This window comes from Ambystoma mexicanum, chromosome 9, assembly GCF_040938575.1.
Source record: "Ambystoma mexicanum isolate Mex_15411 chromosome 9, UKY_AmexF1_1, whole genome shotgun sequence".
Lineage (NCBI taxonomy): Eukaryota > Metazoa > Chordata > Amphibia > Caudata > Ambystomatidae > Ambystoma > Ambystoma mexicanum.
In genome coordinates, this window is record NC_090931.1 from 1294736610 (window position 1) to 1294754232 (window position 17623).

General features: G+C 44.7%; 1 protein-coding gene across 2 annotated transcripts in view; it reads left to right on the top strand.

Annotated features, from left to right (window-relative positions):
- The window catches only part of SLC12A8 (solute carrier family 12 member 8), a 652049-nt gene that overhangs the window by 343996 nt on the left and 290430 nt on the right, over positions 1-17623 (top strand). For both annotated transcript variants that reach the window (XM_069616644.1, XM_069616643.1), the window contains exon 6: positions 17186-17299. In XM_069616644.1, coding sequence (XP_069472745.1) covers positions 17186-17299 — 114 coding nt within the window. The remainder of the gene's footprint in view (positions 1-17185; positions 17300-17623) is intronic.

Genomic DNA, 17623 nt, shown 5'->3' on the forward strand with positions numbered 1-17623 from the left:
CTTCTGCTCCTTGGCTTCTCGCTAAGCCATCAAATATGCTGCGTCCCTCCACTCCTAAATTATGAAGTAATAGTGCCTTCTTCCTTGCTGAGCTAAATCTATCCCCTCCCATGGCCACCAGATCATTTTCAAAAATGTCCTTCCACCTGTCCCACCTGATGGGCGAACGGCCAGGCTCATTCAAGAAACATATGGGTGGGGGTATTGTTGCTGCCATGTTCTAAGTAGCGTGAAATGTCAATATGTGCAAGGGGCGGCGTAAAGCCTCCGACAGTGAGGATCAATGAAATAAGTCACAAGGTACAGCACTGTGCACTCTCTCCTTGACTCAGCTCAGGCCAGTAATAACTTAGTTGGTGGCACTTCCTTTAAATTGGAAAGGCTGAGATGATACCTCTGGCAGCACTGCACAGAAATGTCTCTAAGTTCCTTTATTTATTGTGCACGGTGAAAGCAGCTCAGAACATAGGTATTGTTGTGGGCATTCTCATTGAGTTCCCTCTTCAGAGGAAACTGACATCACAATGCCCGACGTGCAACAAGAAGATCAAACATTGTAGAAGATATGTTGGCGGGCAACGGGTGTCACAAAGTAGCTGAAGAAGCAGAGAGAGCTTAGGCAGCGGTCCTGATGCATGCAAGGGGTCACGCCCATTAGCGTGCGCACACCACGCCCCATGGCGCGCGAACACAAACGAAATGAAGGCTCGCGGGACGCGGCCGATGCTTGGGCTCGAGCGGAGCAGCTGAGGCACTTCAGGCACTCCGGGGCCTGCCGAAATTCCGAGATGAGGGCACTTCAGTGCCCACGGTCCTCCAACCCTCCAGGACACAGCTACTGACCTGACTTTCCTTGCTCTCGACTTTCCTTCCTTCCGCCCGCTATCGCGTCCGTACTTGGAGGCAGGTCGGCTGAGCAGCAGTCCCAGGGAGATGCTGGCAGGAGGGCAGCGGTAGAGCCACGCTAAACAAAGGTCCTCGTCGCCATTGTAAAGTAGGATATCACAAGATTAAGTCTGTAACTTAAGTTTATTAGTGGAGACGTACGCGACAGCAGGCACTGCTAACAGTAGCAGACTCCAACTGTCATTTAACACTCTAGAACTTACATACATGAATAAACATTCTAACATGGAACCATATGAGCTCATCATAGGGCTTGGTTCTTATACAATGAAAACAATGCATTTACCTCTTATAACTTATGAATACTTATGTGCGTGACTGTAAACTGATTTGCTACTTTTATATGTAAAACTTGCCAATCAAAAAACTTTAGAAACACAGTATTCACGTAAATATTGTTTGTAACCATGTACGCATGTGTACATGTGCATTGTATCGCTTTGTAATCTGTAGTACTTTTCAATGGCAAAACTAGATCGCCATCGCAATTGTAAGCAGTCTTACGTTTTGTTTGCATCCTGCTTCCAGCTTCCTGCAGTCATGGCTTTGTAAAACGAAATACATGTGCTACCAGTCTTTCCGTGTCTTTAAAAATAAAACGCTCATCCACTATTTACATCGACACTTGCACATTCCCAGAGCTGACATCATGTGCTCCCCTCTCCACGCTCATGTCCGGTTTCTCATAATGCCAAATGAAATCCACAGGACTGGCACCAAAAGCCGACATGGAACAGCCCAACAGCTAGAACTACTAACTGAGAACACCACAACATACTAATTCCCAAGCATACTCCTAGTTCAGCCAAAGGGAGGCCTCAAAACAAGCTTAAACTCATCCTCTCCGTTCCTTCGAGTGATACACTCTCGGTAAAATAACCCAGAAAGTTATTTTACCAGATGGCCCCATTCTGCTCCACCCTGAGACACAAACCTCCCACACCCGGGGGAGCCTTTTGTGGGCTGCTTACTATGCTTTCAAAACATCTAATTGAAATCTATAATTTAGTTTAGCAGTCAAAGCCACGCCATTGCCTTCATGCTGCTCCTTCTCCAAGCACCCAGCCTTCAATGAGCCCTGCACTGTCACAATTAGGTTGTTGTCTCTATAGACGTGGACGCCCACCCCTTTCTTCCTACTAGACGCTAGAGCTACTGTGTGAATGTTACCCCCAGGAGTTCCACTGCCGAAGGGATGGAGGGGAACCAAACAATGGAAGGCCAGGAGCAGGCCTCCTCTCCTAAATGTAAGAACACACATTATTTGCCAGCATCAATGGATAAGCACTTTACTGCAAGGAAGATATTTAGAGGACTTACCCGGAAGAGCACATTTGGCCGTGGTGCCCCACCGACACCTGCCTTCCCTGTATTGTCCCCCAAAGACTACGGTTAAAGGCAGAGAAAAATCTGAAGCTTCAGGGGAAAACTACCACTGATATATAGACTTCTGGAGGTGAATGACCCAAACCTGAATGAAAAACAGTTCCAAGTAGGCCAAATAATCGATGCACCGTTTGCAAGGAAAAAAAGGTTTTAGTACATGCAAAAAGAATCAGACTGTCCTGTAGAAACGAACCAACATGGAGCTCACTCCACTCAAAGAAGTTCTAGCTTTTATAGCAGAAAACCGCAAATTAACAGAACTATGCATGATAAAGATTACAACATCATCCAGCACTCTCGCACTATATACAATTCTAATTATCCCCTATACCCTATTGGTCACACTTTATCTAAAACACATTCCCTTAAACATGTGACCTACTACATCGTTATTGTGAAACTTAGGAGTTGATTGACTTCCAAGTACATTGTTACCGTAATATATTTCTGTAACAAGTAAATATTCCTGAGCATCATGTGATGTGCACCCCTCAGGTCGGAGCCTGATCAAAGTGTGAATAGCGAGGTCAACTCTGCTTGGATAATACAGTGGGCCTCCTAATTATACTAGACACTGTGGCATGCACAGACAGTTCCCTACTCTTGTATATACATTTATTCCGCATCACCTCTACTCCTCCCATCCCAAATCACAGTACAGCCTTGCACGTCTTTTCCCCCTTATCTCTCTTGGCCCAAGGGTGCCCATGATTGACGTGATCGGGGCATCACTCTTATGTTTGAATTTCGTCTATTTATTGGTCCTTGGGGCACAGCGTCGTCAGTTCAGATAGGGTGAACACTCTTCGGGTGAGGGCTGTAATGCTCTAAATCTTCACCAGGCATCACAGAACCCCATGCCCTGGTCACATGATTTCAGCCTTCAAGAGGCACATCCTGTCGTTCCTCCCTGGATCTAACATTCCTTTCCCAGCTCCTCTGACCTCTGCAACTGCACTGTTATTGGCACGGGTACGTGTGGCCTTGTCGGCATAACTTCTCTCTTCTCTCTTTGGGATGGATCAACTGGACAGAGCCGAAGCTCCATATTAAGCCTGTTTCTAGTACTTTCACAAACGCATTGTGAGATGTGCCCTAAAATCGAACATGGCAGAACTTCTGCCACCTTAGCCCCTGGACCTCATATTTGCCGCAACACTTCTCTAACTCTATCTCACACGCCTACCTATGACAGCTGCCTACTGGCACATGGTTGAAAACATAACACTATATACTACCGCTAAATGCAAAATATATCACCCTATCTTTAACATCTGCATCCTCAACGTGAATACATTGATTCTCTTTCTGTATTGCTATATGGTGCAATTAATGTGTCAAAACTGATCTACAAATGGATACATGAGCATTCTGCCACGCCCAGCGAGAACTGCTAGCACTAGGCCGTCTGCTAATAGGTTTTGTGCAGTCTAAATCTCGTTGCCTGACTGTGAAGTTGTACTTGCATCCCAACACTATCCATAGGAACACAGTGGTTCCAAACCGATTCCAAAGGTAAAAAACAGCATAGAAGTGTAGACCACGCAGGAAGGGAGGAGGGTGTGATGTGATAGCCAGCACAAAAAGCCAACGGGCACCCTGAAGCAAAGTGAGGCACTGTGATCAGGAGGGTGCCAAGGCAGATGAGGTCAACCCCTGAGTATGCAAGGGACGGCAAGGGTAGGGCAAAGCAGAAAGGAGAACGGGAGGAGGGAAAGTAGAACAAATTAAATGAAGGGGTAAGAAGAGTCCAGAAGTAAGCCAATCTCCTACTCCTAACCAAATGTGGAGGAGTGGCCTGAAATGCAACAAATCTAACAAAGCACAAATCACAAAAATCTGTAAGAGGCAAGAAAGGGACCAAGGGAAGATCCCCACAAGAATGTTAACAAGCCATTCTCTATGTTCTTTAAGGGTGCAGAAGGAGGAGACTGACATGGTGGTGTGGTTGTTGGCATACACGTTTATTAATAAAGAAAACAAAGAGAGAACCTAACTTTCCCTAACTCTAAGAGGGGTTTCCCTGCCTCAACTTAAAATGCTAAGGGAATTGTCAAGATATCAGTGTAACTCAATAGACCACCGTTCTGTGTCAAAAACCTACTTCTGTCCCTCACACTCATAACTAAACTAAAGTGGTTGTAGGTCTTCTTGGTCCAGAAGAATGATTCCCTTCTCCTGGACAATGGATCACGGTTCCAGTAGTTGGGTGGGGATCTTTACATGAAGCTCCCTTCCCCATGTCTCAATCCCTTTCCAAGGCACAAAACAAAGTTCCAGGCTGAAATGTCAAAAGGCAGCAACGTCTTCTATTCAAACTCAAAAGGTAAATTTCTGGTTCAAACATCATCATTCCTTATTGCCCATAGCTTCTTCTTCACTATTGCCTCTTTTCTCCAGGTGTCAGGCTCTGTGTTTTTCCTCACACAAAGCCAGCGGGAATTACTCCTTTCCCTGGAGTCTTTTCACTAGGTTTTTACAATTTTGGAATGCCAGGGGAACTCCCTTCCCCTGGCCTTTCTTGGCTTTGTTCTCACACTTTTTGGCTTTAGTTTCACAGTTCACCATGCCAGGGGTAATGTCTCCCTTCCCCTGGCCTTTCTCATATTCTCTGGTCGATGTGGGTCCCAGACACGTATCACAGTTCCTTTAGTGATTTTGTTTTGGCAGATGTGATGACTCCTGCAGAGAAGTCTGTTCACCCCATTGCAAGAAGCTCACTGCTTCCAGCCAAATCTGATTTCCGATGTATTGTATGTTATTTTGTGATCAAAATAGGATTGTTCTTCCCTGTACAGATATACACTTATTGTAGATGGACTGGAAACATTTCACATTCCCTCGCAAATATAATTTTTCAGATGCTTTGTACAGGCTGCAGCTCACATGTTTGATTTTAAACCAGCACTTTTCTTTCTCTACATATGCCATCTTGCCCATCTCCTGATTCTGACTTCTCTCAATTAGTGTTAGAAGTGGGATTCGAACAACCTGAGAGAAGTTGGGCCGTGCTAGGGAAGTCCCTTACGCCAACCACTAGGCTCTCTGAATGTGCTGCACTCCAATCTGTTGGGTTTGAGCTATTTGCCATAGATGATGGCTAAAAGGCTATTGGCATGTCCCTTATGTCCATCTGATAAAGAGAAAATACCTTTAGCACTCCTCAGGGTTTATATCAATTTACAGTCCTTCCCTTTGGGTTACATGGAACCTATGCCTCCTTTCAGAGACTTATGGATAAGGTCCTAAGGCCCTTTTCTTCATTTGTGGGGTCTTATCCATAGTGCCAGTTGGGAAGAACATCTATGCCATCTCTATGAAGTCATTAGCGCCTTAGAAAAACAAGACTATGTGTCAATCCAAAATAATGTCACCTGGCCGAAAGGGCTGTGCAATATCAAGAGCACTTTGTTTGGTAATGGTCCGATTCAACCCCAACTTTTACTCTCCCCACCAAAAACGAAGAAGGAGCTAAAGGCTTTCTAGGCTTGGCTCGATATTACCAAAGGTTCATCCCAAATTCTTCCACCATTGCAGCAAATTTAACAGACAAGCTTAAGAATGCCCAGCCCAAAAAACTTGTCTAAACCTGGTAGGATCACTTTAGTTTAGATGCAAGCCAGACAAAAAAACAGTGCAAGCTTTGCCCAACAAGGAGACCGAAGAAGTCAAGACAATGAGGCTGAGTCACCCGAGAACCACCCCATGAGATGAGAGGGACGCGGTTGCTTCAGGGAAGCGGGAGAGGGGAGGGGAGGTCCCACCATGCCGCAAGTTGGTGTGATAGAGAAAGGATTTGAAGTTAGGGTGAACAGAGCAGAGTTCTAATTCTGGGAGAAAGAGAGAAGACCACAAGGTATGGTGAAGGAAGTAAATTCCCCAAGGGCAATGGTGTAAGACAAGAGTCCAAAGTGGCATAAAGCCACAAGACGGAGAGGAAGAGGAAAAGAGCCCAGGCCAGGCTGAACGGCGTGAAACCCCAAGACAGGGGAATGGAGTGAGACCCCTGAGAGAAGGCCCCAAGTTGGGGCACGATCGAGAGAAATCGCCAAGGTGGGGTGAGAGAAAAATGACCCTGAACCGAGACCGAAAGGGCATGGTGACGAGAACCAGAGCCCAAGGTGGGGTGAGAGAAACTGTAAGCCAACGTCGGATCAAAATTAGCCAGGAACTTTTATCATACAAGGGGAGGACACTGATTCCAGTACAGACAAGAGTACAAGAGATGCCACTGAAAGTTGATTGAGCTATACCAACGAGCGAATGATTAAAGAGACACTCAAGGGTACTTATTTAAACTATGTTCCTGATGCCATGAGCCTCATTGAGAAAGACAGAGGCAAGGGTCAGAAACCACTCACTCATTAGGGCCTTGAACCTAGGTATATTTTTGTTGGATTTGTATTACTTTTCAAAGTGGTAGGGAAAGAAATCAGGTTAGGGTAGGATTTTGAACAAAGAAATTTTAGATTTGTAACAACAGACTGTCAAGCAACCTTTTGTGATTGTATTTATAAGATAGAGCCAAGAACTTAAATCTTAGGGTTAGCATAGGTTTGGTTTGAAAATAAAAATTCAGTGACACTGCCACCTCGTCTGTCTCCTGATTCTGACTTATCACACTGTACTCTCTACAACCTAACTAAATCCTCCCCCACTACTACCTACCGACACCATGCCTGTTGGCTCCCCATGCACAACCCCTCCGCATTTCCTGTCCCTTCTCCTAGTGAAGAAAGCTATCACTGGTCTTGCTCCTCAGTACTTGGCTAACTATCTCTCTTTCTATTCACCATCTAATTTCTTCTGCTCCTCTTCTCCACTCATCACTGTTCTATCCCCTGTGTCTCTTTGCACTTATACTCTTTCTACCTATTTGCCCCACTCCATACTCCCCCATCCCCACTCCATGGGAACCAGCTGCCCATCACAATCAAAGCCAGCCTGACTGTAGAGCTCTTCAAAGTTCATCTTAAGCTTCACCAAATGGCCAAATATGGAGCTCTCCACACCCCATCCCCCATTCTCTCTTCCTGACCCGATTAGTTCCTCCAGTGCTGTTTAATAATGTAATGTTGTATATGTGTGCAGTACGACTATTTAGTGTGAAGCACGTGCCCCCTATGTTAATATTTTCTTTTTTTGGTTTTGTCCTTGGTCCATGTCCACTTAGTTCACATCCTGATAAAGTGTCTGACTGCTTGTTTCATCTCTCTGCTATTGTACAGGCAAACCTCTGGGTTATGCCTTTGCCATATGTGTCAAATATGTTATTGCAAGTCATTTCTGATTGGAATTGACATCCCAGTTTTTCAAATGAATACAAGTGCAAGTAGGATTTGATGGAGGTTTCTTAATGTGTTAATAATTTACAATGCCTGCCAATCTATGCCTCTAGTAAACTTTCATGAAAATTCAGCATGTGCCCGGGGCTTCTTAAAGGCACCGCAGTAGCTGCAAGGACAGGCATATTGTCTGCTCATTGGCCTCTTTGCTCTTCCAGCATGATGGCAGGTTGTAGGGAAGATTCTGATCGATGCCCATTCCTGTGACCTCTGTCCTTTGACCTGCAGTGTGCAGTGCTTGCTGTTGACTCTGTCGGTGGGTTGTTCTGGTAAGAAAAGGGGCCCTCACCGTAGGAAATGGGTCTGGCCACTGGATGCAAGGGATGGGAATTCAGAGCTGAACATATGAATTTCAGGTGAGAAGCAAGCTTCACCCGCTCACCGGTGAGGCAGGCGGGTGGGGGATCGCACAAAAAGCCAGCCAAAAAAAACCTGAATGGGAGATTTGGCCAAATTTCGGCCGTTCGTAAATTCTGAATGGCCGAAAAGTTTGACCAAATCACCCATTCGGTGCTAAGGGCTGCGAGGTTGTCCCCCGCACCTTGTTCGCTATATTGTGAGCAGGGGTGTCCCCCGCAGCCGAACCCAAAAAGGAAAAAAAGGAAAGGAACCTGCGGCGCCGGTTCCCGATCACGGAAGTGAAAGGGAACAGGTGTTGCAGGGACACAGCGAGTCGGCGGCACACAGCGAAGTGTGCCACCGCAAGTTAAGTAGGGGGGTTGTGGTGATGGTGTGGGTATGGGTCGGGGCCAAGTCGAAAATGTTCAGGGGAGAAAAGCCCGAAGGCTATTTCGGAAAAATAATCTTTGGTCTTTTCTCACTCGAATATTTCCATCACAGGCTTCCATCCCCAATCCAAGAAGGGCACATCCTCTGCGGTAAAGCTCTGCAGCGGGTGCATATTGGAAGGATGCAGAAGGAGGAGACTGACACACAGGTGGCATAGTGATTGCTATAGATTTTTATTAGCAAAGAAAATCTAGAGAAAATCTAACTTTCCCTATCTATATGAGGGTTTTTCCCTGCCTCAACTAAAATACTAAAGGGGTCTGTCAGAATGTCCTTGTAAACTAAAGAGTCCACCATCATGTGTCAAAATCTATAATTCTGTCCCTTACACTTATAACTAAACTAGAAGGTTGCATCGATGTTCTTGGTTCAGGAGAATCACTCCCTTCTCCTGGCCTAGATGGCACAGTTCTGGTTGCAAGTTCTCCAATGGGGAATGACTCCCTTCACCTGGTCCCAATATTTCACAAACAAAGGACTGCCAAGCCTATCGCATTCAGTTTCAGAACGTTTACTGTTTTGTCACTCCAGGGGGAATGACTCCCTTCCTCTGGTCACCTGTTCCCAAAACAGTACTTGTATTGCCAGGGAAATTACTCCTTTCCCCTAGCCTCCATTCGCCTCGTACTCAGTTCTCTCAATCGTTAAGAGAATGGCTCCCTTCTCTTGATTGTGACTTTTCTCCAACCTGTGGAAATGACTCCCTCCCCAAACGTCTTGGCTTTTCCCTGTGGATCTGTGGCACTACTAGGAGAATGGCACCCTTCTCCTGGTATCTTTGTTTCTCAGTCACTTTACCACCAGAGATACTCGTGGGGGGGGGGGAATTGCACCTTACCCCTGATGATCCTTGTTTCACTGCTTTCCTTCTTTCTCAACTGTTTATATACACATATGATCCTTGACTCGGGTGACCCCGGTTTAGCCCACTTGGTCTCCTTGCTTGCCAAGTACAGCCACGAGGAAGATGACTTGTATCTTTCTCCTTGTTTGGGTGCAGGTCCCAGACCTGTATTTCACTGTCCTTGTGATTTGGCAGACTTAGTCTTCTCCTGGAAAGTACTGCCACAAGGAATATGACTTGCCTCCATGCAAGTCTTAGGGTTCCAGACCCTTCTTCCCTGGTTGTTGGGGTTCCCTTTACCCCTCTTATAGTTCTCGCGTGCCACCTTAGCACCTCTCTGCCCCTCCAAAGAGCCTGTAGCCGCTTGCTCGCTACTAGGCCGCGAGGGAGCTGCTTCCGCCCACCTGGTGAGTGTCCCTGTGCCCCGCTGGCTTTCCCGTACTGCTAGTTACCTGGCTTCAGGACTCGGTACCTTGCCAGGGCTTCCTGGGGCTGGACTCTTCCTCTCTGCTTCACCGCGCTCTCATCAGCGGCGTCTGTGGTAATCTGGTGTCTCCTGTTCTCGGTATGCTCAGCTTCCCTTCTGAGCGGTTGACGTGGCTCCACTCCTTTGAAGCCTTCAGGAAGTCTTGCGGCTCCCCGCATGCGCCCTCCATTCCGAGTCAGTTCCCAGACAGGATTTGAATCACCCGCAATAGAGATCTCTTGCACCTGATGCTTTCCTTAACTGGATTCGACAAAAGATCTAGACCTTTTTTGACCATTATACTTTGTTTCAAGCTTATTCTTGGTAAAAGGGTTAAGGCCCTATTCTGTTTCCCGGGTGTGATCTTCATCATTCCGCAGGCCAACTCTTCTCAGTCCTAGATCTACTTGGGACTTGCATGTTCCTTTTCATCCAAGTACTTCCCAAATAGACAAGGTCTGGGGTCTTACATCAGTACATGTCTCTACAAGGTTCTGAGCTCTCAGAAGAAAAGAGAGTGGGGGGTGTTATTGTGGTGTGATGGCCCGGGCCATTCCCTAGATAATCGTACCTGTCCCCAGAGGGGGGGAGGGTCCTCGCCCCATGAGATCCTCCCACTGTCCAAGAGGATCTCGCCACCCTGGCCTCATGGGAAGGTGCTCCCCCTTGGGGAGAAGTGACAACATCTAGGGATTTGTCACAATATATGTGGCTCTTTTTTCCGCCTCCTCACCAGTGTAGAGCTCTGTTAATTGCTTGCACCATGACATTAGAGAGTCTTGTTAAGTGAAACCTAAACTATAATATTTCTTTAATCAAACCAGTGCATTAATCGAAAGCGACCTTGAACTCGGACATATTGAACTGCACTGTGGCTAGAATCATGCCTCTCTCACTGTCCCAGTCTTGAGTAACTGCTCCACATTCTTGACTCTGATTTTATGGCTGTTCCAGTAACATTTCAAGGACAGTTAAATGTGTGCCTGATGAGTGATGTGATGGTGGCCTGGCATAGTTTTATGATTTGGGCACTGCAGATGTCATTGGCTGATTTTTCTGATTTCAGTAATTTAGAATCGTTCATGGTGTCCTCTGTGGAGAGGGTTTAGTCGTGATCACGGTGGTCTCCTTTTGGAACACATTGGCTTCTGGAATACTTGACGACACTTCAGTGTATTTGTCTCTGGCGGCATCACATATTCCTTGTGACATTGTCATGTTCCATGAGCCCCCCGCATCTGTGTCGACATTCCCTGGTGGATTCAGAAATTTCATCTCTTTCATCAAGACACGCATGATGGGCAGTTTTTATGTGAAGGTAGGGGTTTATTCAGCGACTTTGTATTCAGCACCCAATGCTGACATCCAACTGAGAGTTGCCACTTTTTACAACTCCTGGGTTTTATGAGACAGTACTCCTGGTAGAAACATACATTGGGCCTAATTCAGAAAGATGTTCACTGAGCAAACCAACACATAGCTGTGAGTATCACAGATTTGCAATCTCATTTCTGTTTCACAGATTCTAAAACAGGAGCAAATATCGAAGTGACGGAAGTATCTTTGAGGTGCAGAAATGCAAATGTGATTCACAAACATTTGCTCCTGGGAATCCTGGCAGTCCAGGAATTCGCTCCAGCTGTAGGCTATATGAATCAGCTGTAAGATGTAGCAGGTGCCTATTTGAGATGCTCACAGGCTTCTCTGTTTGCTCCAGTGCAAATCGTTGTGATCCCTGCCCATTGCTTAGTGCTTGAGTGGTGGGTTCTTGAGGGGGGAGGTAGGTTTACAAGTAAAAATGCTCACATTGTCTATGGTGATATTTGTGAAATGTCGATAGCGACTCCTCTCATTCTCTCTGTGACATGTGCTAGTCTCTGGTGGAACGTAGGAAGACCAGCAGCGGGTAAATATCAGTTGTTGTAAAAGGTCATTTGTTCTATAACTGAAACTGCTAATGATTAAGTAAACCTCATGTCTTAATGAGATGCAAAATAGACCCATTGGAGTAGGACGAGACTATGTTAATGTAGGCTAGTGGTGGCTTGACATATCATTTATCAAAACAGTACTGCATTTTTAAATCAATGCCGAATCCAATGACAATTACAGAAGGTACACATCAGGTTCTAATGCATGGGTTGAGCATGAGGTTTCTTTTGGCTACTCCATGCCCACTCCAGACAGCCTCATTATTCATGTACTGTAATTTTCCACAGTTTTTTGTTTAAAGTGCATTTTTCCCTGGGTTTTGTGCATGCCAGCATTCTCAAGGAGATTTTCTGAAAAAGCAGGAACCCAGCCCATCTCCCTTGTCTTTCATCAGACATATGCTGCAGTCCCAAAAGTATAGGAAATATGTTCAGCTCACTGCAATTCACTCATTCCATTTCCTTACTGTCTGTTGTTTTTGGCACTAGACAATGGAACATGCAATGAAGTTGCACGTTTCACCCATTCCGAGAAGCTCAAGTCTCCTTAAAATGTTTATAGTTCTTGAGGGTCAGTAGGATTTGCATATCTCGATCACACATTTGTATGGTATTTCCCTTGTGGTGTTTTTTTGTATCCTCTTCCTAATAATCTTGTGACAGTGACCTACTGCTGTTCCCATATCACATTCAACATGAGCACCTTACTTGCACACACCACTTTTTTCATGCCTAATCATAGGTGTTTGACATTTTATGTAGTCTTTGGATGAGTGGATGAGCAAATATAAATGTGAGGATTGACGAATGTTAGTGCAAATGAGTATGCTTATATAAATGATTGAGGATAGATGTGCCGAAGGAGGAAGACTGTGACAAAAGAGGACAACTCACAAGTGGATGGTAACGAATGATACGGTCTATAATGAAGAATGAATAAGACAAAGTAATTTGGCGAAGGACTGTGACCAGAAAACTGTTTCAAAGGAGGGGAGCTGTGACCGAGAAAGACTGTGATGAAGGAATGTGGCAAATGTGTGTGTCTAAAGAGAACGGCTGTGACAAAGGGTTGTGGCAACGGACTGTGACTAAAGAGAAGGGATTTGACAAATGAATGTGATGAAGGATTGTGGCCTAGAAGGACTGTGATAAAGGAATGTGTCAAAGGACTGTGACAAAGAATTGGGGTGAAGAACTGTGATGGACAAGGACTGTGACGAAGGACTAATGAATGACTGAGGCAAAGGAGAAAGACTGTGACAAAGTACTGTGATGAAGTAGAACTGATTTATGACTGTGATAAAGGAGAAGGACTTTGATGAAGGCCTGTGAAGAACTGTGACTAAGGAAGACTGTGACGAAGGGAGGTACTGTGATGGAGGGAATCTGATGAAGGACTGTGACAAAGGAAGACTGGGGCAAAGAACCATGATGGACTACGCTAAAGGAGAGACTGCAATGAGGGAGAAGTGCTGTAATTAAGAGTTTTCACTCAGAAGGAGTGTGATGCTGGAAAAGGACTCTGATGAATGATTCTGACTAAAGAGAACTGTAAATAAAATCACTGACACAACACTGTGATAACGTAGGACTGTAATAAAGTAGAAGAGCTATGATGGAAAAGGACTATGCTGCACTGTGACAAAGGAGACGACTCTGACGAAAAACTGTCATAAAGTAGAAGGGCTATCAAAAAGGACTGAGATGAAGGAGGAATGTGAATTATGTGAAGGCCATTGTTGAAGGACTGTGATGAAGTACACAGGCTGTGACAAAGGAGAAGGACTAATGGAGATGGACTATGACAACTGACTGACAAAGCACAACTGTGAAGAAGTAGGACTATATAGGAGAAATAATTTGATGGAGGACTGTGCTGAAGCACTGTAAAAAGGTTAGGAATGATGGACTATGAATTTGAAGAAGAAAGGTGAGAAAAGAATGTGGTGAAGGAGTGTGACAAAGGACTGCGATGAAGTAGAACGAATGTGTTGAAGGCTGATTAAGAAGGACTATGGCAAAGGATTGTGACTTAGGAGAAAGACTTTACTGAAGGACTGTGATGAAGTAGAAGGGCTATGGAAAAGAACTGTGACTAGGTTGAAGTGACTTAAGAAAAGGATTGTGTAGAACTGCTGTGATGAAGTACTGTAACAAGAAGATGCAGTGTGGTGAAGGAAAAGGACTGACAAAGGAGAAGGACTGTGACAGAGGAAGAGGACTGTGACAAAGGAGGACTTTGACTATGTGCACTGTGACAAAGGCAGAGGACTGTGATCAAGGGCTATGGCAAAGGACTGTGAAGAAGAAAGTCTCGAATGGAGGCTAAAGGGGAAGGGCTAAATAATAACTTTTACAAAGGACTGTGATAAAATACTGTGATGGAATCCATGACAAAAGAGGACTATGTGAAAGTAGGACTGTGATGAAGTAGGAATGTTCCAAAAAAGAACTGTGATGACGGATTTTGGTGAAGGACGAAGGAGAATGGCTGTGCAAAGGAGAAGGTCTGTGTGGAAGGATTTTGACAAAGGGAAATCGGGGAACTATGACAAAGAACTGTGACAAAGTAGGGTTGCGAAAAAGGGCAGGGGCTGTGATGGAGGACTTTGACAAATAAGAACTGTGACAAAGGAAAATGATGATGAATTTGAAGGATTGTGACTAAGGAGAAGGAAAATGACAAACCATTGGGATATGGTACAAAGGCTAGAAAGAAAAGGCAGGAATGTTTTTTAAAACGGAAGGGATTAAAATGACAAGGACATCCCTCCAGTCAGGGTGTCCCTTGTACCATCTTGTAAGAGTCAGGTACAGGCCTGATGGCATGAATGTTCTACAGGAAGGAAACCGCAACTATTTTGTTTAAAGCCCATATATTTAGTAATACTTTGGGGAAGTTGGCTTTGTCAACTTTCAGCCAAAACTAAATAGGCCTGACCTAAGAGTAGAGAAGTGCAACAAAAATAAATAGGGGAACAATTATCCCAGTGGGTGGGAATGTTTGGCGGGAGCATGAAGTAACGTGCTTAGGGTTTGAAGTCATGATTTATAGGCAGGCAAGTCGGTGGGTTCCGTAAGAGAAAGAGATCTCTTGGATTGTTTTCTGTTTTTTTCTTTTCAGCCAAAATAGATTTCTAAAAAACAAAACTCAACAGGAGGAAGGAAAATCCCTTACTTTTTAACCTAGAAAGTTCATTTTCTAAAACCTCCTCTACCTGCCCCATATCCTCTTTACAGGGTCTGGGAGATGCTGGTGGTGATGCAGAAAATGAGATCTGCAGAGTGGTTCCTCAAATGGAAATGAGTAAAACATTAATGCAAAGATGATATTCCGATCCAAGAAATGTTGCTTGGGCCATCGAGGTTCTCACTGGAATGTTAAGAATAACCAACATAAAAAAGAACAGTTCAGCAACGGTGAAGATGACCTTGATGTAGTGCAACGATTCACCGTCAAAACTTCATGTAGTTTTCGCTTTTCCGGATCTCTCCTTGTCTTGTTGTATAGCATGTTTGCTGACACTATATTTGGAAGATTTGTGTGTCTGCACAGCCTAAAAAAACAATGCTAGAAGAAAATACTTCTTCATGCACAGAATTGCCCGGACTATAATTTAGATAGAAGCATGCATAATAAAGTTGAACCCCAAACCAGTAAGTGTATTAGTTTCCTCACAGTTGTCAGTGAATCTGTTGAAGTACCAGACATTCCTAATCAATCAGGCCAGGGATGTGTTGTCCGTCTTCTCTTCCAGCCTTGTTTCTTTTATTCTTACAATATTTTCTGTCCCATAAATAAATGCTCAAACTAGCCTGTGAGCTGCATGCTTGGCCATAACGCCCCGAAATTAGATCAGTAAATGTATAACTCACAACGGGCAGTGGTTTTAATCCCTTAAAATAATGTTACGTGTTGCCAGATACACACGAGAACCGATGAACCATTGGGCCACGCTAGGGATGTGCCTAGTGGCCCTAAAGGTTAGGGGGATCCCCAAATCCACATCAATAAAAGGATCACAAAGCATGACCAACAAGGGTGTTCTAAACCTAGTATAACGCTGTCCAGCCCTAGTCTTCAAACACATCAACCTGATTGTGCGTTCAGAGTTGAATGATCAAACGAGGATCATTGGTTTAGAAATTCACCTGCTCTATGATGAAGTTGCACTTGTCTAAAATTTTGTAGAAATCCCAAACACTAATTATAAGCACCTATCCTTTGGGCATCCCCCAAGAATCCTGCATATCACCCACACCATACAACATCTTCACCAGGCCCCTCTTTGACATCCTTGACTCTTAGTATACCATACACCAACTATGCAGACTATCCACAAATCCTCTTACCCCTTTCTGGCAACTACAGAGATGATGCAAACACCCTTGACCACGCCTACAATACTATCCAATCATAGCCAATCTCCTGTGACTTAACGGGGAAAAACGTGAATCCTGCTAGTTGGACTTCCCACAGTTCTCAACAAGCTCGACCACCAATACACTGCCTTCAAAATTGGCGGCACCATGGTTCCCATCTCTACATCAGTTAAGACAATAGGGGTCCACCTAGACGCCACACTTTCCATTACCCGCCAAGTGAAAGCAATCGCCTCCTCCACGGCCTAAAAATCTAAGCTAATAAATGCTTCCAGACCTTTCCTGTCCCCTGACAGCTGCCTTACCATAGCACTGGCAGTCATTAGCGCCAGGCTGGACTACTGCAGTGCCCTATTCGCAGGAACCGCGGCTCAAAACATTTTTGAGGGATAATTATTATTATTATTTTAAAACTTCAAATAATCCAAATCCACGTTCTCCAAGCAGCCCTCTGCATTCCCAAATGGGCTCACATTTCAGCAGCCAGGAAAGCAGCCCACTGGCTGTCTGTCCCCGAATGGATCATCTTAAAAAACCTTGCCCATCACTAACTCTCACATAAATTCACTGAAGCTCAGTGGTCACGACCCACCAGATCTCTGTATGCAAATCGCCACAAGCAGCCCAAAGTAAAACTCACAAAAGGCAGAGGCTGCAGCTTTCCTTCCAAACAATGGCGCTCCCTCCCACCTGCCCTGAGAGCCGAGCCCTCCTACTGGGCCCTCTGGAAAACACTGAAAACTTGGATGTTTGCCATACCATCCCCCTCTCACTACGCTCCACAGCATGATCTCATCTGTACCATCTGTTTGTTGGCTATGCTTATATATGTATCTCTTGCAAGTAACTGGTTTTTCTCTGCAATAGCGCCTAGATGCCTACAGGTTTTTGCACGGTCTATAAATGAAATCAATAATAAATTGTGAACTGTAAGGCAGGCAGAATTCTACTTTTCATATACCTAAATTGTAAAGATCCTAGTTGACTTCGACTGCAACTTCTGAAATCGCCACAATTGCTTACGGCATACAGTAATGTGTTGAAAAAGAACCGATGACAGCACATGTGCTAGTCTTAATTTGCAAGCCTTTATAATATGTTTATAATATGTTAATTTGCTTTTTCCTCTCTACAGAACATGGTTTTGTGGGCTACTCTGAAGAACTTCTTCGGAACAACACATTGTCAGACTATACCCCCGGGGAAAATTTCTTTACTGTCTTTGGTGTGTTTTTCCCAGCTGCTACAGGTATTTGATTTGTGGTTAAATAATACATTGAATAACAATTTTTTAACCCAGTGGAATCAACCTGTTGTAAAATAGATTGGGGATCATGATGGAGATCGGGCATGCCCTGCCTCTTTGGTCTTGAAAGTGATTTTGTTAAAGGATTAAGATATCTATAGCGAATTTGTTAACTGTGGTGTGGCTGCATTTTTAGTATTATCTTGGGTGAGGTAGTTTGGAGGAGATTGACACACAAGTGTTATGATTGTTGGAAGAGACTTTTATAAGGGTTGGAAACCTACCGTTCTGCCCTTAATACGAATAGGGGTTTCCCTACCTCAAAAT